This window comes from Sprattus sprattus (genome assembly GCF_963457725.1).
Source record: "Sprattus sprattus genome assembly, chromosome: 12".
In the NCBI taxonomy this organism is placed as follows: domain Eukaryota; kingdom Metazoa; phylum Chordata; class Actinopteri; order Clupeiformes; family Clupeidae; genus Sprattus; species Sprattus sprattus.
The window spans coordinates 15,089,921-15,115,595 of NC_137910.1; the positions used below are offsets into that span (position 1 = coordinate 15,089,921).

Here is a 25,675-nt window from a genome sequence, read left to right on the forward strand (position 1 = left end):
TGCGTGTATGTGTTTTTGTGTATCTGACTCAAGCACCAGCAGGTCACCGCCAGCTCTGTGTTTGTGTGTGTGTGTGTGTGTGTGTGTGTTTGTGTGTGTGTATGTGTTTGTGTTTGTGTGTATCTGACTCAAGCACCAGCAGGTCACCGCCAGCTCTGAAGGATACTAGCAACAGCAACAGCAACTCAAATCTGTTTGTATCAAAGCAGAGGCATCCCATTTGATTTGACTTGTGTCATTCAGGTCCAGGTGAAAAGCCCCTCTCATTAACAGCTCAGGATGTCCAATGGGGAGGGGTGGGCTGTGGGGGGCGGAGCAAGGCTACAAGTGGTTGTTTTTGGAGAGGTACGCGATGAGGGCAACAGCCACGCCCACGTAGATCCCGGTTCCGATGGTGATGGACAACACAGCAAGGAAGAGGGCGCGGCGTGAGCTGGAGCTGGCCTGGTGGAAATCACCCTTAGTCACCGCCTTCGTGGTCTGACAGAGAAAGAGAGACAAAGAGACAAAAGTTAGAGGGCACGGCTGGAGCTGGTGCCAGTCTGCTGGAAATCACCCTTAGTCACCGCCTTAAGGGGCCTCGCACAGAGAAAGGGAGGAGGGATGGAGAGAGACAAAGAGATGGAGAGAAACATGATGAGGGAGTGAAAGAGAAGAATGGCGAAAGAGCAATAGAGACAGACAGACATTAGTCAGATGGAGAGAGAAAGAGAGATAAAGAGAGACAGACATTAGTAAGATGGAGAGAGAAAGAAAGATAAAGAGACAGACATTAGTCAGATGGATAGAGAGAGGGCGTGATTGAGAGAGAAAGAGAAACAGACCTTAGTAAGATTGAGAGAGAGGGCGTGATTGAGAGATAAAGAGAGACAGACAATGGATGGAGATGGAGAGAGATGGAGCAATTGAGAGAGAAGGAAAAAAGGGTGGGGCAGAGGGGGAGAGGGATACAGTGTGGAAGACAGAGAGATAGAGAGACACATTAGGGAGTGAAAGCAAGGAAGAAAGAAATAGGACAGAATGGAGAGAACATGGATGAGCAGGCAGAAAGAGAGAAGAAATGGGAAGATATGGAGATAAAGAGAGACAGACATTTATCAGATGAATATTGTATGTATTTAAAATAAAATATTTCTAATATAACTTTGTATTGCAAGGAAAGGCAGTTAGTCATGTAAGACAGATGGAGGCGTTCAGGTCAGTCTCAGACGCAGCTGATGGATGGAGGCCCAAAGGGTAGCACAAGGGTGAAGTTGGCAATGAATTTAACTCCAGGCCAGTGTGTGTGTGTGTTTGTGAATTTAACTCCAGGCCAGTAAAGCACTCTGAATGTGGATACCTGAGACCAGCACAGATGGATATCAGGCCTCTATTTCATTCTAACTCGGCATATTTCATACACCCCTCCACACACACAACTTCTGCATAATAACTAATACTGCTGGCACAACACAGTGCTTTATGTGTGTGTGTGTGTGTGTGTCTGACTGCACACACACACATACAAACTACCCTACACACACACAATATCCTACACAAACACACACACACACACACACACACAAACACACACAAACATCATCAGCAACACCATTATATGTGCTTAAAAGTAAAATGTCACCTATTTTCAAAAGTGGCAGAAAAACACCTACAAAATACTTTAATGAAATCAGCAACCTCACACTTCACATTAACACACCATATTAGCATGAGTTGGCATGAATGGAAAGCTTACCACTGGTGCAGCGGACACAGGAGAGAAGCGTGTTCACCAGACAGATTGTTTTATTTTCTTGCTTGCTTGTCTTATGTGATGTCCTTTGTGTGTGTGTGAGTATGTGTATAACAGTGGCGGCTGGTGGTTTTTAAAGTGAGGGAGGAAGCACTGTGCGCCTGGTTGCCATTGGCCTGCTTATTCCGTTGGTGGCATAAGTATGTGAGATACAAGTTGTTTCAGGATGTTTTTGTGGCCTACAGTACTACAAAATAGCAGGCAGGGATACAATTGATACAAAGCCGCCAGTGTGGCACCATTGTACTTAAAAAGCTGGTGGGCAGCATGTCTTTGGACTAGACAAGGATGCAAGGCCAATAAGTCAAATCAGGCCTACTCTGGATTTGAAAAACTAAATTCTAAATGTTGGGCCTACCATTTGGCCTATTTTCCCCCTTAATTACTAAAGCTATTAAGGTTATTATTTGACTAATTTTATTTTCAGCTGAAATTGTTAAAAAAAAATGAAGACACAAGACCAAAAGTGATGCCATTTAAAATTCATCATGCTCTGTATCATTCACTTAGACCCTTTCCACAATATTTAACAACAAGTAACAAAGGCAACAAGTAAGAGAACATTATTTCAGAACTATTAACATTAACATCAGATTATGCCAGATTATTACAGCTATCACTCAAAGTAGCCTAGTGCCAATGCCCAAATTACAAGTGGGCTAATTACGAAACACATCGCGTTCTGAAACATTCATTAACAATTTCCATTCAGAATTTCAGCTCAACGTGAACAGTCAGACTAACAATAGGCGTATGAACGATTAAAAAAAACCAGTACAGCCGATTGTTTTTTTATGGTACCAGTGAGCTATAAGTATTTCGCCAACCAGTTAGCATTATACGTCAGCGGTTTTACGTTTAGTGACATGCATTTTTGGAACAGATTTCCCTGTTGTTTTGATACTAACCTTCTCTCTGTAGCTCAATGATTGAAACGGGTTGTTCAATAAAACATGAACAATATCTTAGTTCTCCATTGCACGTCCTCTTTATTTGCAATCGTTCTACAACAATCTTTAAGGGTGACATGTTATCGATAATATCCTTCTGCAGAATGGTTGAAGAGGGAAACTTCTTTCGGTATTAATGTCGAATCCCCTCCCTCCAACGCCAAATCCGCTGTTTATTGGTTAAGCGAGGTTGGCGCAGACTCAGACGCTAGGGAGGTCTTTCCTCCCCTGGGCAATGTAAGTCAATGAGCCCCAAGAACCGCCAGTATCAGAGACAGATTCCATTGATTTCAATGGGAGCTGTCAAGCTAAGAAGGCACCGGATGCCTAAAAGAGCCCGGGTGACGTAATGTTGATTCTTGAGTGACAGTTTCTATGCCAACGTTAGCATTACGTACCCGGTCACCGCGTACCCCGCATCTATATTGCTAATAGCAATTCCTCCTTTTGTGCGACAATATTAAGCAACTAAAAAGTAGCTGATGGCTTTCGAACAACTCTTGAGACTCTCTGACTGATAGCCAAAAAGTGTCGGGGTACAAAGTGTCCGTTTAGGCACAATATTAAGCGACTAAAAAGTTTTAGCTACACCTGCCTGATGGTATTCTGTAAGTTAGCAATGTCCGCTAGCATATCAAAGCTAGCAATCCCCCGTTGTTCTTTAGTAAAATGTTGTGCAAACAATGCACTGTTTTGTTCAAATGTAACTGTGGGTGCCGTCAGATATGTCTAAAAATCACAACACATTAAGGAGTGTCTTAATTTAAGCACAACAACAGATGAATAGCTTCAAGCTAACAAGACACTAGCACGAGCTAGCTAGTTGATGGAATGTGCTTACTTTCATACATACATTTGATTTATATAAACTAGCGAATCAACAACTTTCCTACCAAAGTCAAACATCAAATGGTTGTTTTGGTTGGTTTATTGTAGGTCAAATACAAGCAAGCCGGTCTCAGGTAGCGAAGTTCAATGCAATATGCTCTGAAGTAAATCGCGTTATGAGCGATAAAGACCCGGGTGACGTATTGGCGTTGGCATAGCAACTGTCACTCAAGAGTCGTTCGAAAGTCAACATTACATCACCCGGGCTCTTTTAGGCATCCGGTGCCTTTTTAGCTTGACAGAGCCAAAGGGAGGACGTCCTCCGTGCAGTAATTTCTTGTTACGATAGGGGGTGCTAATGTTATTTTAACTCAGGGAAACAAATTATAATATGCATAGTATTAAATACTGATATCAAACTGCATTGTTAAAGGAGTTTAGTCAGTTCAATTTAAAAAATACATTCTCAAAAAGTTTGGGGAGGTTCTTCCTCCGTTTCCTCAATGGAAGAACCTCCTCTGATATATATATATATATATATATGGGCCATTCTACCGAATTCGTGTAATATGCAGTCCCTCAACAATAAAAACTATTTACAAAACAATTAGGTATTTAGGCATAGATATTTAATTAGAAAATGTTATGGTCTATATAAACCCAATGCATTACATGAGATAGTGATAAGCTAAATATATACAAAATCATCATTTATAGGGTACTTTCTATTGGGAAGTAGCTGTCCCCAACCCTGACATCTAAATTTCAATGCCTTTAAATAACACTTTTCAATTTTTTTAGATTTTTTTCAATGATTTAATTTCAAAGATCTTTATGATTGGGTTGAAACAGAACTTGGAATATTTAGATTTATTGTGGGTTTAATTTTTAAATCAATTTTCTATACTCAAAAAATCATGTCCCTAGTTTTCATGTCACTACCGAAACACAAGAGTTTTAGTTCATTGGCTGAGCCTGTGTTTTAGCCACGACTCTGCATTTTTGACCATGCAGTGACACTGCATCTCTGACCCTCATGGTTGAATGGTAAGTAGCTAAATCCCATAGTTTTTATATAAATGTGTTCCAAAGTCTGAAAATCGACGTGTAACCTTAAGAATTGTCACTACCGAAACGCATGTTTTCTTCAATTAAGTAAACCTTTTGGGGTTTCATGGAAAATCTTATGTTTGTATGTGTGTTCACCTCTTCAAAGATGTGTTTGCATGCCGTGTGCTTGTTAGAATTCTTTATTTATGCTTAAAGTTAGCTAGAATTGTCACTACCGAAACAGTCACTACCGAAACATATGGTAGTGACCTGATGATTTCAGTAGTGACAAAATGAATTGGTAAGTAGTTCAATCCCATAATTTTTAAATAAATGTGTTGTGTGGACTAAAGGGCGGCCCAGAGCACCTTTTGGAAGATTTTGGGAGAGAAATGAACATCCATCCAACAGTGCAGTCACTACCGAAACACTGGATGTCACTACCGAAACAGTGCAGCACTACCGAAACACAGGATGTTTTGTAAAAAATTAAGTATATTGAGTAATCAACTAAAATGTTATGATACTGATTGGATTAATGTATGTTCAATTTCATCAATGAACAACTCTGGAATCAATATGATCAGTATTTAGCATTTTACAAAGAAATATTGCACTTAGATTTTGATGAATTGTATAAATTGAACTTGAAAATTTGGTAAAAAATTCATTTTTATGGATTTCATTGTGAAAACCTTCAAGAAATATTTGTAAAAATACTCTTCAGAGAAGGGAAGGAAACACAATCTGAACAGGTCAATAATAATACTTTTTTACTATAGTAAATGTGATGTTTCGGTAGTGACAATTTTTGGAAGAGGAAAAACATTCCAACACATTCTGAAAATACAATATAAAAACTAGAATGCGTTTCGTGAACGAACTGCGAGAGTGTGCTTGCTCTGTGACAGAGAGAACAAGTGCCTATGAATTAACATGTATTTACATCTACTCAATCAGTGTAGTGGGGCCTTCTTCCAATATATTTTAGCAAGCCACCAAGCTCAACCATTATATTTTGGCTCCACTGACGTTTAGACATATGAGGGTATCTCAGAGTTTCGTTATACTGACTTACTGAGCTAAGTGAATTGTTGAAATTGCTATCTTGGTAAAAGGAAACATCTCTGTAACAATATTGGAATGAATGCGGTTACATAGCCAGCTTTACTTAAAGTTTATTGTAAGATAGGCCTATATGTTAGACTTAATGCAGTTAGAGTTAGACTGTAGGTCTAGTATCAAACGTAAGCAACACTTTTACTGTATAGCTAGAGAGCACGTGTATCACATTGGTTTATAGTCTGTCAAATTAGTTCTAGTTATTGGTGTTCGTTGGCATAAAAAGTTAGTCTTCTCTTATAACCCTATAGTACATCTGATTAGAGCTAGCAACCATGAAAAACCTCTTCTGAAACTAAGAAGGATAACTATGACTAAATGTGACTAAAACTAATATGCATTTTTGTCTTAAGACTGAATCTAAAATAGCTGCCAAAATTAATACATCTCAGTGTTCATTTTGGCAGCTATTTTAGATTCAGCAGCTATTTTAGATTCAGTGCATATTAGTTTTAGTCACATTTAGTCATAGTTATCCTTCTTAGTTTCAGTCTAGTTTTCGAAAACTGAGCACACTACAACAGCTACATCCTCAAACGTTTTTCAGTTAACCTAATGATTCAAGGTCTCTCATGAATCATTACTCCCAGGACACGGGTTAATGTTAACTCACGCTATCGGCCACAACAAGTTAACCATTCTTTCAGTATAAGCAACCTTTGCATAGCCCCGCACAGCTAGGATAGCTCACGTTACCGTAGTAGGAATACAAGCCTTAGCTCACTTGACCACACAACTAAATTCATGAATTACTTCACAGGTTTACTTAACAACTTGAATTAAGGAAAATGATCCCCCGTTACGGCTAGCTGAAACTGCCAGTGGATACTCCCGTTACGTAGTGTTAGTTAGCCTTTAGCCCCGTACTCAGATGTTACAGCTGCTTAACACAGCTAGGATAGCTCTGCTTAACACAGCTAACGTTACCGTAGTGGGAATACAAGCCTTAGGTCACTATATCCACACAACTAAATTCATGAATTACTTCAAAGGTTTACTTCACAACTTGAATTACGGAAAATGTCGTCTCCAACGTTAACGTAACGTTAATTTATATGTTAGCTGCTACGGCTAACTATCAGTTTCCATTAAAATTTCAGTCAGTAGCTACACTGAAAATGCTGCCATTCAACTCACCTTAACGAAGTGGAAATACGGTAGCTAGGTTAGAAACTGTAGTTACTCTTATTCTTTCTCAAAGTTGAATTGAGAGGGACAGAGAAATACGGTTCCTCTTATTCTTTTTCAAAGTTGAATTGAGAGGGACAGAGAAAATGCGGTTCCTTGGATTTGGCGAGCGGAGGTGTCAGTGAGAAGCACAGCTGCAAGCCAGTTTAATGACCCTATTATGACGTCATAATGGCAGAGACCTCTGCCATGCAAGTCTATGGAGAAAAAAGGGGATGAAAAAGAGGGATAAAAAAGGAGTGGCATGGGGTACCGCCACGAAAAGTCATAGCAGCTTGCACCGGATCGGGCCGGACATTTTGGTGTTTGAATGGCGTCTCTAGCTCAATCGGGCGAGGAGTAGTTAGCTGCAAGAAAAACGTACGGAATAAACTAGAATGCGTTTCGTGAACGAACTGCGAGAGTGTGCTTGCTCTGTGACAGAGAGAACAAGTGCCAATGAATTAACATGTATTTACATCTACTCAATCAGTGTAGTGGGGCCTTCTTCCAATATATTTTAGCAAGCAACCAAGCTCAACCATTATATTTTGGCTCCACTGACGTTTAGACATATGAGGGTATCTTTGTTGTTCTGTTTTTGTTTGTTTGTTTGCTTGTTTATTGTGAAAGGGTCTAGTGTGTTACATTTGGTCATAGCCTAATAGTTCCAGAGTCTCGTTATACTGACTTACTGAGCTAAGTGAATTGTTGAAATTGTTATCTTGGTAAAAGGAAACATCTCTGCAACAATATTGGAATGAATGCGGTTACATAGCCAGCTTTACTTAAAGTTTATTGTAAGATAGGCCTATATGTTAGACTTAATGCAGTTCTCTCTCAACAGTGATGTCTGGCTTGTTATATGTTTTATCCATATAAGGAGGGGGCAGCTAAACTCGAAGACTCTCAGAAAATATCTAAAGTGTAGCTCACTAAACTAGAAATATATTGAAATGCCATGAGATGTAGGCCTACCACTAACCATTTCACATTTACAGACATAAACCTATAGACATGACACAAAACATCTTCCAAAGACTTTATTATCTCAGCTGCATTATTCAGTAGCACAAAGTAGTCTATTACATTCATATTTACTTCATGTAACCCTGCCATAGCGATACAACACCTTTTTGACAGCCTATATAGCCTAATTGCAAAATTAAATATATAAATAAATACTACACTGAAATAACGCAAACAAAGTGAATCTACAGTGAGCCAACGCTCGTCCACTGACAGTGTGGAAGAATGACAGCGACGTGAGCCAGGCTCCATTCCAAGATTACGTTACTAGAAATGTCACTTTACATGAGCTTTGTTCATAAGCCATGCAGTCCATAAAATAGGAATACTCTGTGTACTAACAGTATAGTAAGACCGGTCATATGTTCAGAGAGCTTTCTAGCAACCAACAAGTTACAAGTAGGATAAACATATTAGCGAAATCTGCGTTGTCGACAGACCATCGTTTTGACTGGAGTTTTGATGTGCTTGTTAGCACCAAGTGGATTACCTCATCTACAATACATATGGGCTTGGACTCAAATCACTAGTAGGCCTACTTCACGATCTTCTATGGTTACCAGCAGATAAGGTAAATAATAATCGCCATATTTGCTTTAATGTTTTATAGAGTAAGAGGCTATGTGTAGGCTATTAGCGTAGCTAATCAGAAATGTTGTAGATGCCAGAGTTGGCAACTATGGCTCAGATTTAGGTTGTTATCCATCAACATTCATTTTACAACTTACATTAGTTTCGTTGTCATTCGACTCGAAAATCTCTGGCTCAATTTGGCAAAGCACTACTGCTCTCTCCAGGGTAAACATACGTGGACCTCTCGGTGCTGTCATTTTGCCAATCTGGCTGGCTGAGGTAATCGAGTGATTAGAGAAGGCTACAAAGTGGAATACTAAGCAGTTTGTAGCGGGAAAAATTGAGAGTGAAAAGTAACAAATTATACTGTATAATTACCAATGTCACAAATAGCTTAGCGGTAATATGAATAGCTTAAATGGGATGGCTACATTAGCCAGCTAGTTAGGAGAATCTCCGCTCTCTTTCTCTTATACCATCCTGTTCTGCAGCGAAGGCACATCACGTAATAACGTTATCATTTCTCAAAATAGTTAAATACAAATATATATATAGCTTTTAAGATAAAAATATGTCCAATAAGGCTTAAAGAATTAAATCAGGTGTGTAGATGAAGTTCAGCAACAGCATTTCTAGTGTTTATATCCATGATTGTATGCTGGTCGTCGCTGGCCGTCAACTGCCGTTACAGGAGAATACAGAGCTTCGCCTTAGTGGGTGACGTCACAATGGCTCAACCTTCCCCATGTAAGTCAATGAGAGAAAAAGGGGATGAAAAAGAGGGATAAAAAAGGAGTGGCAAAGAGTATCGCCACGAAAAGTCATAGCAGCTTGCACCGGATCGGGCCGGACATTTTGGTGTTTGAATGGCGTCTCTAGCTCAATCGGGCGAGGAGTAGTTAGCTGCAAGAAAAACGTACGGAATAAATAAAGAAAACTTGACGATAACAATACTGTGCTTCCCTTCGGGCAAGCACACTAATAAATAAAGAAACTAGAATGCGTTTCGTGAACGAACTGCGAGAGTGTGCTTGCTCTGTGACAGAGAGAACAAGTGCCAATGAATTAACATGTATTTACATCTACTCAATCAGTGTAGTGGGGCCTTCTTCCAATATATTTTAGCAAGCAACCAAGCTCAACCATTATATTTTGGCTCCACTGACGTTTAGACATATGAGGGTATCTTTGTTGTTCTGTTTTTGTTTGTTTGTTTGCTTGTTTATTGTGAAAGGGTCTAGTGTGTTACATTTGGTCATAGCCTAATAGTTCCAGAGTCTCGTTATACTGACTTACTGAGCTAAGTGAATTGTTGAAATTGTTATCTTGGTAAAAGGAAACATCTCTGCAACAATATTGGAATGAATGCGGTTACATAGCCAGCTTTACTTAAAGTTTATTGTAAGATAGGCCTATATGTTAGACTTAATGCAGTTAGAGTTAGACTGTAGGTCTAGTATCAAACGTAAGCAACACTTTTACTGTATAGCTAGAGAGCACGTGTATCACATTGGTTTATAGTCTGTCAAATTAGTTCTAGTTATTGGTGTTCGTTGGCATAAAAAGTTAGTCTTCTCTTATAAGCCTATAGTACATCTGATTAGAGCTAGCAACCATGAAAAACCTCTTCTGAAACTAAGAAGGATAACTATGACTAAATGTGACTAAAACTAATATGCATTTTTGTCTTAAGACTGAATCTAAAATAGCTGCCAAAATTAATACATCTCAGTGTTCATTTTGGCAGCTATTTTAGATTCAGCAGCTATTTTAGATTCAGTGCATATTAGTTTTAGTCACATTTAGTCATAGTTATCCTTCTTAGTTTCAGTCTAGTTTTCGAAAACTGAGCACACTACAACAGCTACGCTGTGTGTACATCCTCAAACGTTTTTCAGTTAACCTAATGATTCAAGGTCTCTCATGAATCATTACTCCCAGGACACGGGTTAATGTTAACTCACGCTATCGGTCACAACAAGTTACTTGGGATATGCTACCTCATAGTTAGCTAACGTTAGCTAGCTAAACGTTTACAGAGGCTAACGTGAAGCTTCAATCAAAAATTATTAGCTAGCTTTCCAAGCTAGCTGACACAACCTAAACACTCGACTGCCCCTTTGAAGTCAACTTAACGTTGGCTAATATATTCTAATAACTAGTTATCATTGACAGTTACAAGCTAATTTACCAAACTCCTTTCTGTCCTAAATTGAGCAGTTGCTGGTGTGAGCTACAATATGGGAGCTAGCAAAGCCATTTCTAGCTCTACTTCACAATACTGCTGCCTAGTGTAATAAGTTAACGTAAAACATAAATGTTTATAAAGTATCAGACATAAACAGGATACAACACACCAGTTACCAATTGATATTATGTGTTTATATATACCGAAAATGTCAGTAAATCCAGATGATGATTATGCTGCTGCTGCTGTTGGTCCCGTCGCAGGTCCCGTCGAAAACCCTGGAGTCGCGACCCTGTCAGTTGTTTCCATGTGAAATCAATGGAATGCTTCACTTTTTGGCGCCGTATTGACAACTGTCTGTCACTCGCACACTGTGCTTGTAAATTATTTTTCAAGTTTGCACGTACCTATTTATGCGAGTGAAATACTCGCACTGTAGAGCCCTGGAAGGTGTCTCTTAATATTCCTACAGTTGAATGGAGAACGACTGATAGAGCGGGTGACGTCACAATGGCTCAACCTTCCCCATGTTAGTCAATGAGAGAAAAGGGGGATGAAAAAATGGAATAAAAAAGGAGTGACAAGGAGTACCGCCACGAAAAGTCATAGCAGCTTGCACCGGATCGGGCCGGACGTTTTGGTGTTTGAATGGCGTCTCTAGCTCAATCGGGCGAGGAGTAGTTAGCTGCAAGAAAAACGTACGGAATAAATAAATAAATAAAGAAATAAAGAAAACTTGACGATAACAATACTGTGCTTCCCTTCGGGCAAGCACACTAACTAGAATGCGTTTCGTGAACGAACTGCGAGAGTGTGCTTGCTCTGTGACAGAGAGAACAAGTGCCAATGAATTAACATGTATTTACATCTACTCAATCAGTGTAGTGGGGCCTTCTTCCAATATATTTTAGCAAGCAACCAAGCTCAACCATTATATTTTGGCTCCACTGACGTTTAGACATATGAGGGTATCTTTGTTGTTCTGTTTTTGTTTGTTTGTTTGCTTGTTTATTGTGAAAGGGTCTAGTGTGTTACATTTGGTCATAGCCTAATAGTTCCAGAGTCTCGTTATACTGACTTACTGAGCTAAGTGAATTGTTGAAATTGTTATCTTGGTAAAAGGAAACATCTCTGCAACAATATTGGAATGAATGCGGTTACATAGCCAGCTTTACTTAAAGTTTATTGTAAGATAGGCCTATATGTTAGACTTAATGCAGTTAGAGTTAGACTGTAGGTCTAGTATCAAACGTAAGCAACACTTTTACTGTATAGCTAGAGAGCACGTGTATCACATTGGTTTATAGTCTGTCAAATTAGTTCTAGTTATTGGTGTTCGTTGGCATAAAAAGTTAGTCTTCTCTTATAAGCCTATAGTACATCTGATTAGAGCTAGCAACCATGAATTGCAGATTAAGGGGTCCCCTATCTCAGTGTTCATTTTGGCAGCTATTTTTAGATTCAGTCTTAAGACAAAAATGCATATTAGTTTTAGTCACATTTAGTCATAGTTATCCTTCTTAGTTTCAGTCTAGTTTTCGAAAACTCATTACAATTTAGTCTAGTTTTAGGCACATTTAAAATTCCATATTATAGCCACATTAAACTCATTCCCTTCCCTTCTCAGGCCCAGGGACCTCCTGTGTTGTGTCAACTGCATAGTAATAGTAGTCTAGCTTGCAGTACTTACATTGTGGATGCAATTAGTCTCCAAGATACAGATCTCATGCCTACAGCTGAATTCGAATTTGTTTGTAATAAATAATCGAATGTGATGATGAAGTACGGTACGCAGCGTCTTAACTGAAGCTCAACTCAACTATTACAGCAGTTAGCTTGCCGCTAATGCTAACTGAAAACACATCGGAACACAGTGGCTAGCTAGGTAGCTAGCTGCTAATAAGTAACATATATAAGTAACACATCAGCAGTAATGAATCAAGTGTACTGATATTAAATGTACTACTAAATGTACTACTAACATGCCATTCTTAAATTAAAGCCAGTGACATGATGGTTAACGATTAACGAGTTAACGATGGATACCGACAATTAGCATACCTAGCTAGGTAGCATTACCATTGGATTTCAATGGCAGTTATGCTAGCTCTGGCTATCCAGTCAAAGGAGCCTTGTTTCTGGACACGTATCACTTGACGAGCGAGGGCAATACAGTCATCTGGAAAGTTTAAAATGATACTAAACGAAGGGAAATCTACTGTATGGAGAATTTTCTGCTCAGTAGACAATGCAGATTCTAATTAGGCTGGTGGATATGTCCAATGTAAGAAGTGTGAAGTTTTAATGAAATATGATTGATGCAACTGTCGTTCTCCATAACAACTTGGATTAACCTGGATGGCTGGATGAAGTTTCAGACCGAACGTCAAAGATCTTCAATGGTAAGACTTGTCGGTTGTGCCTCTGTTGGTGTCTCGTAAAACGTGAATTTTATTAAAGCATAGCGTGTGTATTGTGTAGCTATTTCATTCCGAGATTGCAGGGGAGTGAAATGCTCCGCTCTGCTGCTGGTATACAGACAGCCGGAAAGGTTAACAAACGGAATGAAATAGCTACACATTACACACGCTATGCCTTAATAAAACCCACGTTACTCACATACTGGTTAACACTGTTAGAGCGGGTGTATAAACTGTACCTGAAACTGTTGCCACTACATTCGTTTTAATATTTTGCACTCTCTATCTAACCACTTCTGGCATTTAAGAGAGCTTCTCCTATGTCAACTGATCTAATGTCAGTTGGCTAGAGTGCGTGACGTCACAATGGCTCAACCTTTCCCATGTTAGTCAATGAGAGAAAAAGGGGATGAAAAAGAGGGATAAAAAAGGAGTGGCAAAGAGTATCGCCACGAAAAGTCATAGCAGCTTGCACCGGATCGGGCCGGACGTTTTGGTGTTTGAATGGCGTCTCTAGCTCAATCGGGCGAGGAGTAGTTAGCTGCAAGAAAAACGTACGGAATAAATAAATAAATAAAGAAAACTTGACGATAACAATACTGTGCTTCCCTTCGGGCAAGCACACTAATAAAGAAAACTTGACGATAACAATACTGTGCTTCCCTTCGGGCAAGCACACTAATTAACTGTTCTTTTACTAGATAAGTGTACTTTAGATATGGTACAATATACATACGGACAAAGTTTTGGGAATAAAACATAAAAAAAATCCAAATATTTCCGACCTGACTTTGCACCAATTCGGTAGAATGGCCCATATATATATATATATATATATATATATATATATACGTAATGACTGCTGAAAATAATAAATGGCCGCTGCCATTGGCAATGGGGTTTGTTCTTCTGATTCACATCTTTCATATCATTCCGTTAGTTATCGTAATGGCTATTCAAATTCAAAAATGGAAAATAACTCCATTGCGCGTGGGGGACCTGTTCATCCTGTCGGTATTTTTTTTTCCCAAGAATGACCAGTGGACTATACATTACCTCCTACGCTTTAGGAAACAGGCTTTCGGACTATACATTATCTTTTACGCTTTAGGATTATACATTATCTCTTATGCTTGAGGAAACAGGTCAGATCTTAGCCAGACTAAACCAAACCAGAACAAGATTGGAGCCAGACCAGAGCTAGATCGGGACTAGATCCACTCTAACATCAGCCGCTCCCTGAGTGCATCTGTGATTTACAGATCTATAATCATCTGTGATGTAAACATCACCAACTGTGGCCTACAGAGTGGTGTGTTAAATACCCTTGAAATTCATTACAGCAGCAGCGTTTACAGGGAATCCTGTTGTGGTCCCCTGGGATGCCATCTGAAGCTAGTGCTAAGTGTTTCTAAGCACACCATGAAAGGTTGAGTTAGTTAGGCATGTCCATAATGTCACACTGTTGGTTCATCACCACTGTCCACCTCTCTATTACCTCAGTGAATCACTGGGCTCGTAGTGGCAGCGCTAACCGCACAGTACACAGTGAAGAACAATCAATCTGAGGGAGGCAGAGACCCTGTACAGACCTGGTCCTCAAGTGTGTGTGTGTGTGTGAGGAGCAGCACACAAACGCTCGTGACATTCACGAGTCTGCTGCTCTGACCACAGAATTATTTTTTTCAGTCATAATTCATAAGCTCCAGACTAATTTCATCACAGGGTCGTGCATGAAAAAGATGATTAACTAGCACTTAGCCCCTTTCTGCTGCCAAAGGGCTGCTTTCGTCTGACAAAAGGAGTGACAGGCCTGGGAAGAGGAGTGAGAGAAGTGAGACACGTAAACACACTCAAACACAGACACACTCACATAGATGCTCACACACACACACACACACACACACACACACATACACTCCTGAGACACACACACACACACACATACACACACACACACACTCCTTAGACACACACACACACACACACACTCTCTTTCTCTTTCTATCTCAACTGGGAAGGGTAAAGTGTGTGAGCAGTTCAAACTGATGTGTGTTTAAAATGAGAATGTTTAAGTGTGTGAGCTGTTGAAACTGAAGTGTGTTTAAAAACAGCTCCTGGGAGAGGTATCTGAAACATGATGCCATGGCTTCACTGGGAAGGCACTTAGGCGAGTGTGTGAGTGTGTGAGTGTGTGTGTGTGTGTGTGTGTGTGTGTGTGTGTGAGCGTGTGTGTGTGAGTGTGGCCTGCCTCAGGGCAGATGAAATATGCAACACTGCTGCCAGCACTATTCTCCTGAGAGCGAGAGCAAGGATGCCATCACACACACATATGCATACACAAATGCACACACACACACACACACACACATACACAGACTGTATATAAACATATATATATACTGTACATATACACAATTGCACAAACACACCGACACACATGTGCTCACACATAAACACACTCAAACACAGACACACTCACATAGATGCTCACACACACACACACACACACACACACACACACACACACACACACACACACACACACACACACATACACGTGCCAGCAGCAGCACAGTACCAGTTTAGGCACAGGGAGTGTGTGGACAAGGAGAGAGAGGATGCAAATGAGTGTAAGAAACAGAGAGCAGGAGAAAGCACAGTGGAAAGGCGAGAGAGAGAGATAAAGAGAGCAAGGGAAAGAGTGACAGAGAGAAAGAGAATGGTGTGGAGAAAGAGAGATCACAATGAAAAGAGAGTGAGATAAAGAGAGCGAGTTGAAAGAGTGATAGAGAGAAAGACGATAGTGTGTGGAGAGAGAGAGAGAGAAAGACAGAAGGTTAGGGAAAGAGTGCTAAGCAGTATAACAGACTTGAGAGATATAGTGATAGAGAGAGAGGGATAAGGGAGGTAGTGAAGAAGGAGAGTGGGGGAGGAGAGTGAGATGGAGAAGAAAAGAGAGAGATGAGGTTAAAATCAGATAGGCTACGAGCAGTTGGGAGCTGACTCTGAAACAGCTGCGAGAGGCCCTCTGGGAGTTGCCTGGAGTCGCACACTTACGGATAGTTTTAGGAATACTCAACCATGAAAATGCCATTAAATAATTACAAGGCACTATGCCTTTAAAATGTTTTAATGCCTGTCGTTTGCCCAGGTTTTTGTAGGTAGGAGGCAGTGTTAATTTCGTCGACGAAAACTATGACGAAAATTTTTCGTTAACGACCTTTTTCCCATGACTAAAACGAGACTAAGACGTGACGAAAACGGATCTTTGAAAATAAAAACTAAGACTAAATCTATTTTAACTTTCGTTAACGAGACGAAAATGTTGTGTTTGACGAAGTCACAATACTTTTTTTTTTTTTTTTTTTACTAAACTTGCACTCACCTAACATCATTGGTTTTGGTTGAATGTTTCCGGTTCATGTATTGACCTTATTCGATCAGCGTCACCGTAGCTAGATACCCCAGTGTTGAGAGATTTGAGTCGCAGATGGAAGGAGACAGCGAGCGAGAGCGAGAGACAGAGACAGATAGAGATATAGAGAGAGATAGAGATATATAGAGAGATAGAGATATATAGAGAGATAGATAGAGATATAGAGAGAGATATATAGATATAGATAGATAGAGATATATAGATATAGATAGATAGAGATATATATAGATAGATAGATAGAGATATAGAGAGAGATATAAAGATAGATATATAGATAGTGAGAAAGAGATAGATAGTGAGAGAGATATATATAGATAGAAAGATAGTTAGTTAGAGAGCGAGATAGATAGTGAGAAAGAGATAGATAGTGTGAGAGAGAGATAGATAGTTAGAAAGCCCTAACGACAACCTCGCAATGGCTCAAGGTCTAGCTTCTGGACGCAAAAAGCGAATGGATATTTGGACACACTTCAAGTATAGTGTGACGGAGCAGAAAACCCTATGCACCGTGATCATTGGAGAAACATCATGCGGTTTTAAAATCAGTGGTAAAAACACGACGAACCTCAAAAGGCACCTTAAAGCCCACCATCCTGAAGTTCATGCCACGGTAAGTTTGCTAGTAACTCTCAATGATGGCTTGTTAATGTTAATGATATCTAGTTATAAGCATCGGCTAACGTTTCAATTTAAAATGGGGCAGTCGAGTGTATAGGATGTCAACTTGTATATCCAGCTAATAATTATTGATTTAAGCCTCCCTGTTAGCCTTGGCAAATGATTGACAACATGTGTAGATAGCTAAACATGAGGTAGCATAACTAACCATGAGGCAGCATAGCTATGCTGCCTCATTGTTAGTTATGCTACCATAGCTATTCTGCCTCATGGTTAGTTATGCTACCATAGCTATGCTGCCTCATGGTTAGTTATGCTACCTCATTGTTAGCTCATTGTTAGCTATTGACAACATTTGTAGATAGCTAACAATGAGGTAGCATAACTAACCATGAGGCAGCATAACTAACCACGAGGCAGCATAGCTATGGCAGCATATGCCACCGCATTGTTAGCTATCTACTCATTGTTAGCTATTGACAACATTTGTATAGCTAACAATGCTGCCTCATGGTTAGTTATGCTACGTCATTGCTAGCTATCAATAACTAGCTAGTCAGCTTAAATGCAATAATATGCCATTGGTTTACATATCATTGTCTATTTGGGCAATTGTTATTATCATGAGCACCACTTCCCACTGTCAAATATAGCTGTCAAGCTAAATTGGTTGTAATTCGTATGGAATCTTCAAAATCTAGACTTGATATTCTCTTATATTTTAATGGCAATACTGTTAATTAAGCATTGCCGTAAACGGATTATTTACATTTTATTGATCGGAATTCAGCGGTAGGCATATACTAGTGTTTTATGATCAGATGCAACAACTCAAGCTTGAGTGAGCCAGGTGCAGCTTTAATGCAGGCGCCTTTTTGAGACATGTTTTACACAGTTTACATACAAATCATGCTAGCTCTTCAGTTCTGCAAAGGATGACGACCCCCCATTCAAAGTTAATGGGTATCCGTCATCCTTAACGGCTCACGCATTCCAACGCGAACGTGTGAAAGGTGTGTCGCGTTGGAATGCGTTGAGCCGTTATGGGTGACGGATTTGAATCGCCATCCTTTGTCATCCTAGCGTCCCACAACTACATTGTATGATTGTAACTAGGAGATCTGTATATCCTAACCCTAGAGACTAATTGTATCCACAATTTTTTCACCTAGATCCCAGACACAACCAGACCAGAAAAACGGCAGCCTGATCCAGAGAGGATGGGGCCATCTATTCAATCGTTCTTCACTTCACCATTGAAGTACAAAGCCGACTCAGCCGAACAAACCAGCAAAGAGGAGGCTATTGCCGAGTGGATTGGCCGCACTGGCCTACCTGCCCGTTCAGTTGAGGACGAAGATTTTTTGAAAATGATGCTGGTAATTGACAAGAAGTTGACCATACCAAAGAAAGCAAAAATTACTAATTCAGTTGACAGACTTTACAATAATGAAAGGCAGAAATTTAAAGATCGACTCGCCACAGCACGCAAATTGACAATTGGACTGGACATATGGACAAAAAAGGGGCTCACAGCATCATTCCTTGCCATAAGTGCATGCTATTATTGCACTCAGCAAAACATGGCAAGACACATACTGCTGAGGCTGGAGCAGATCTCCCACCCACACACTGCAGAGTGTATAAAAACTTGTGTCGACAGATGCACAGAGGACTGGGGAATACCTAAAGAGAAAATTCTTACAGTAATCACCGATAACGGGAGCAACATGGTTGCAGCATTCAAGAATGAAGATGCTGATGAGCCCAGTTCTGAGGATGGCGAAGTCCAAAGCAGTGACGAGGAATTTGAGGAATCTGATGAAGAGCAAAGGTAAATTATATTTGTTTGTGCGTAGCTGTTTAAGTTGTAGGCTAGATAATGTCTGTCATTGAGCTATGTTTGGTTATTAATTCTATGGTGTTATGATGATGTGTGTTAATACATAGTATATTGTGATTTTATTGGGTTGCTTGTGGCAACTTTATTTCCCTTGGATGATTAATAAACTGCCTTTCTTCTCTCTTTGTCTCTGTCTTATCTATCTAGGTACGGAGCCATAAAGAGGACACCCTGCGTTGTTCATACGCTGCAACTTGTTGTGAACATGACCCAGAAGGAACAAGGTGTGAAAAGACTCTTGGATAAAGTAAGAGGACTTGTGAGGCTCTTCCGCAAGTCATCTGTAGCAACCGAGCGACTGCTCCAGCTGTGTGGACTGATTCTGGTGAAAGACTGCGTCACTAGATGGTCCAGCTCTTACCAGATGGTAACCCGTCTTCTTGAGGTGAAAGATTCCATTATCCTGGTTGCTGATGGGATGGACTGGGACTGTCTCCTGCCCAGTGAGTGGCAGAAGCTGGCTGCTCTTAGAGACCTGCTCCTCCCCTTTGCAGAGCACACCAAGATGCTGCAGAGCGACACCATGTCCCTATCCCTGGTGGTGCCTGCCCTCTTGGACCTGAGTGCTCACCTGTCCCAATTCCCCCAGGACACTGGCTACAAGGACCTAGCTGGCCTGGCTCAAAAGATGAAGGCAAACATTGAGCTGCGCTTCAGCTGCTTCCTCGATCCAATGGATCCCAAGTTCTCGCCCCTCGCCACTGCTGCATGCTTCTTGGATCCAACTGTTTCACCTGAAACCCTCATAGAGAATGAGGACAGGCAAATCCAAGAGCTTCAGAGAAGAGCCGAAGATTACATTTCTCAAGCAATAATACAGCAGCAGCAGGAGGAGGAGGAGGATGATGATGATGATGCTAATGAGGGGGAAGAAGAAGAGATAAAGGAGGCGGCCGAGTCAGCCCCACCTTCAAAGCGTCCGAGATTCCGGTTCTTCTCGAAAGCAAGGACAAGCCGTCCATTAAGACCAAAGCCCTCTGTCAGGCAAGAGATTCAGAAGTTCAAGGAGCAGCTTTCTCAGCCCATACATGAAGAGAGCGCAATTGACTTTTGGGCCGCACAGGGTTCTTCTGTGTACCAGACCCTAAAACCTTTTGCATTTGACCTTCTGGCAATGCCAGCATCCCAAGCATTTGCAGAGAGGGTTTTTAGCATAACCGGTGACCTAACTCGTGGTCGGCGAAATAGAGCAAGGCTCATTTTGGAGAGAAGTGCCTTTCTCAAACTGAATAGAGATAGGTAGACTATTCTGCTGACTTGAGGTGGGGGTTCATGTTGCTGTTACGATTGCCCCATTTAACTGTTAAAGTGTGTTTTTTTGTGTGTGGTTGTTATACTGTTTCTGTTAAACCACTTATTTCTTGTACACACATCCATGCACACATATACAAACAATAAGCCTACACGAACACACACACACACACAACTTGTTTTTTGTACGCACGCACTCACACACAAACACTGTTCATGTGTGCACAATTTGTAAAAAGTTAAGAGATAAGTGTGATGTGTCTTGTAAATATGTGTGACGTTTTATTTGTCAAAAAATAAATAGACTGACTGGAGACAAAGTTTTGTTTCTTTTTGTTGGAAACTGAGATGCAGACAGAGATTTGCCCATTTATGTGTCAGATAACTCATTCCTTCCTCCTACATATGACGCACCTATACTGGGAAGGAAATCTAAGGATAACTTAAGTACTGTAAGTTAGAGTATTATGAAGTTGTAGACACAACACAGGGGGTCCCTGGGCCTGAGAAGGTAAGAAAAGGAGTTTAATATGTCTATTAAATGTGACTAAAACTAGACTAAAATGTAATTTGTTTTTGTCGACTAAAACTAGACTAAAATGAAATTTGTTTTCGTCGACGAAAACTAGACTAAAACTAAGAAGGATTAAAATGACTAAATGTGACTAAAACTAAAATGCATTTTCGTCTAAAGACTAAGACTAAGACTAAATCAAAAATACCTGCCAAAATTAACACTGGTAGGAGGTTTTTATGAAATGGTTTTAGGCTTTGATGGTATGAGGTGCTTTGAACGAGGGGTAAACACATTAAGCTGCCCTGGATATTCACTACGTAGGTTTGTGCTCGGGTCTGAAAGCCCGGCGTAAATGTAAGAACAACTTTTATGGCAGATGGCACATATGTTGCTGAAACACATTAATACAGCATAGATTTCATAAGCACCAGTTGTGCCGTCATTGGACATCTGTTGGCTGTTAGCTAATTAGCTCGCTAGTTTTTAGCCAAAAACTCTTACTAAAGAGTAGTGTACCTTTAACATCTGCTTGTGTACAGATCTAGTGTTGGTTTTGCCATGTACGCACTCATTTATGCAGCCTCTTACAAACCTTGAGGCATGTGTTAAAATGTGTTTAAAATGTGTTGCTCTGTGATAAAAAGACTTTTATTTTACTTTATTTTATTTACATGGGTTAAAAAAAGCAGCTGGAGATGATGACAGGTCTATTAGTACAATCATCACAGGCTTCTTGCCAAAGCATAAACCGCGCTAAGAAAATGAGAAACATGGTTTAAGATGCGCTTACCATCTGGTCAACGAAGCCCTGTACATTTCACACTCTAATTACCCATCATGCTCTATTTTTAGCTTCACACAGGCAAGATCAACCAAGGATGAAGGTGAATTTTATTTCCTGTGTGTCGAACACGCGGTCTAATTAACGGGCGTTTAATTGCAGTCATGTACTAAATCAGTAGAGCACAGAAGGTCTGAGAAAGGTCATGGTGTTGGGGTTGGGGGGGGGGGGGGGGGAGGGGGTGTAGTAGATTCCACTGCCCTCGAGGGTGCACGTGTAGGTGGGAAGGGGTGGGAGTATGGATGGGGGTTGAAATAGAAGCGACATGCTGTTCGTTAGCCTAATTGATTGTCTCCTTTAAGTAGAAGCTGAACTGGCCAAGCATAACAGCAGTAACCCTGAGGTCATACATCACATTCGCCTGCAGTGGAATATGGAATATGAGGGCGAGAGAGAGAGAGAGAGAAAAAGAAGAGAGAGGAATGGAGAGACAAAGAGGAAGAGACAAACACATCCACTGGATGAAGTATGTAATGCAAATGTACCCACCAAAGATGCCACACAGAACATCTTTGCAGCTGTGTGATTTACATAATCTACAAGACATTTACATCACCTACAATGACTCTATGTCCATATATTTAGCTAATAATAATATAATGAATTGTGTGCTCACATATACATATAATTTGTTCTATACTGTATAACACTCATAGACAATGATGCTTATTTTCAGCCTATTAAAGGATCCATTGTTTATTGTACCTTCCCTGTTTAACTCTATTATCCATAGTTCGGTGCCAGACTGACATCCAAATTGCCTTTCTGAGGTTTAATACTTGCACCAGGCAATAACCTGTATGCCAACACGCAGCCAATAAGTCCCCCACACAGATGTGGAAGTCCGATCACGAGTGCGATAACAGGCCCTCCCTGACTCTTTACGAGTGTCCTGAGCTACTTGTGCAAATGCGGTATGAGCTATGTCACAACAAGGCAACCTGGCAGGATGAGCTATGTTCTCAATTACCACAGATCAATGCGCTAATGACTACATTAGGCCCTGTGATAAACTATCACTCGATGGGGGCCACTGTCGTAAATCTGAAGCCCAGACGTGCAGTATCCAGGCAGGCAGGTGGATATTCTCTACATAATTCATGCCCTGGCCACCGCCACTGTGATGGCATCCACAGAAATCCATTACAGGAAAGTTCATCTAACACAGCGGAGCTGGCAGAGGTGCTAGTGAATCAGTGTGTTGTGAGGCAAACACTGACTGCACACTGTCTCCTCAGTGTGTTCAACGCCGTTGCCCAGACCTCCCCCACCCCCCCCCCCCCCCCCCCCCCCCCCCACACACACACACACATACACTCCCTCCAGATTTACAGGGTATTTTTTGTCGTGGTGTAAATCAGATCTTCTCGCTGAGGCATGTGCCCGACGACAGGCGGCTCTCCTCAGGTCTACCTTGACGGTTCTACCTCCGTGGAGGCTGTGGAGGAGTGAGTGGTTCTGCCACATGCATGGCAGCTGAGAGAAAAGGGCTCTGTCTCTCACTCACGCCAGCATTTTCTCCTTTATCTTCCTCTTTTTGGGGTCTTTGGTACAAACAACAGAAGTAATAATATAAATATACTAATATAAATCACAGCAGTTACAGCAGTGACCGCAGCAGAAATTCTGATAGTGTTCTCTACACACTGGGGTAGTATAGACCCTGATAACTGGGTTCATCACAGAGTCTACACCTGTCTGATCATCAGGTCACATGCTGGTTAACTTCAAACCTTCGTTATAGACATTACCCTGCTTGGTTTACAATAGCAGCATCTTTAAAAGACCAGTGTAAATTATAAAGTAACTAAATTATAGAGCCCAGAGGTGTATGTGTTGAATGATTACTTACATCAGTACATAAAACTACTTCAGCTAATGGAAAGGAAGGCTGTTAACATTGGGACAGCTAGCCACACATGGTGTTGTTAGCACCCTGCTCTACCAGCTGAGATACAGGGGCATGAGGACCCTATTGATGTACGAGGAAGAACAGAAACTCATGTTTCATAATCAGTTTGGCACAAAAACATCAGTAACAGCCCCATTGTTTCCCCCAGGGGGTCCCAAGACTCATTACTGTCTCGGCTTACACAAGCCCAATTAATTATCATCGTGTCACAGCACCAACCGGAAATAAAACGTGCTAACTGTGCATGTGGGGTTGACAGGGACAAACACTAGCATTGGGCAGTGGCTCTAGCTTATACCTATATAATGTGTCTTTGATCCAAGGCATCATTGGTTATTGTTTTCATAGCAAAGCTGTAGCTAACTCTTTGTTGTTACTTTTAAACTAGCTTAGGGATAACCTGGGAGATGGTCAGGTGCATCTTTCTTCAGGTGGCCGATAGAGACCTCGACAGAAACGGATCTTTTAGCTCACATGAGAAAAAAAACAACCACAGACTGCTAAAGAGGAGCTTCTGTGTGATGAAAGCAACTGCTTGTGTGATAGGTCGCTTTGTCTTGCTACTATAAAGTGTTTACACTCAGTACTACAGCCAGGGAGAGTTCAGGTCATGGACTGGAGCCAGTGTGGTTTGGTGCTCGGCAGAGCTTGTGCAGAGACTAACTGTGTCTTAACTGAGTGTCGTTAGCTGTGCCGAGTTCAGACGTTTCACAAACACAACTCTCCGCAAGCAGGTTTTGGTGTCAAAAGATGAAAATGCTTATTGACTTACAGTTATTTAGAATGTAACTCTGAATACATGATAGATTAAATAAACAGTGTTCTTCCTGCCTATATTAGAACAACCAAACGGCCACACGCCTCCAATTTTTGGGATTCATCATTCGTTCGATTTGGATAGTAAAGAACGGTTGGCTCATCTGGAGTTGACTTCTGTTACTTTTTCTCTTGACAGAAAAATAAGATTAAAATAAGAGAACGATGCTGTACAAGGCCTCCCCCTTTGACATCCCTCTGACCTTAACACACTTTGTCCCTCTGTCCCTCTTGTCCCTCTAGGGCTGAACGATTTGGGAATATAATCGAATTGCGATTTCCCCCAAAAATATTGCGATTGCGATTCGATATGCGATTTTTAAAAATGTTATCCTCTTTTTTTCTCCAACAAAACGTACTGAATGATTTAAATATGACACAATATTAGATACATTTAGTGTGAAATATTCTTTCCCACATTTTACATTTGTATTTAACTGCTCATTACAGAAACAAATCGGTGGCTTTGCATCTGTGCATTTAAGTTATTTAAACAAAGTCAAGTATAAACACAAGGCATGCACTTTTAAAATGGCCTTATGTAGTAATTGTACTTCAGGGTTAGGGTTAGGATAAGCAGTTTTACCTTAAAATAGTAGCTTTGAAAATTGGGGCGCTACAATGACTTTTAATATGGAGAATCGCCTCTGTGCCATTGCCATACCAGGGTCCGTAGACAAATGACTGCGTTATGTAGGTGTGCCTGAAGCCGCCTGGTTTTTACTGTCTGCCGAACTAGTAAGTAGCTTATTTGCCGTCTTGTGTTGCACTTGATTGATGATGGACTGTGTTAGGACAGTTGTTGACTAACTAGTTGGTCATAGTGTCAAAGTAAGCACATTTCAAGAGATTTTGCTAGTTTGAGCCACTAGCATCTCGTTAGTGGTTAGCAAGTGATCCGTTATGCTTCTTTAAATCACTGTGTGCAAAATTTTCGATCTTAAAAAAAAAAAAAAAAAAACTTTTTTTTTTAATCGCTTTTTTTTTTTTAAAGTTGCGGTTTGAAAATTGCGTCTCATCATATCGCGATTAAACCGCAAATGCAATTAATCGTTCAGCCCTAATAGGAACCTCTAAATTGTCAACTAATGAAAACAAGAACTCGGCAGCACAGAGGGCACAGGGACAACTGTCCCCTATTTTCTTTCAGATATCTCATGTTATTATGCCATTAGTCATTATGTTAGGTCTAGAAACATTTCAAGTTTTTCACATTAAAAAAAACTGACTACACCTTGAGTCTAAGTACATGAGCTGAG

The 25,675-nt window shown here is 40.6% G+C and overlaps 1 protein-coding gene across 1 annotated transcript in view; it reads right to left on the reverse strand.

Annotated features, from left to right (window-relative positions):
- Positions 1-321: 321 nt before the first annotated feature.
- syndig1 (synapse differentiation inducing 1) overlaps positions 322-25,675 on the reverse strand; it is a gene marked incomplete at both ends in the record, with an annotated part of 41,820 nt that continues 16,466 nt past the window's right edge. Inside the window, one exon of the mRNA XM_080848958.1 lies at positions 322-480. Coding sequence (XP_080705084.1) covers positions 322-480 — 159 coding nt within the window. The remainder of the gene's footprint in view (positions 481-25,675) is intronic.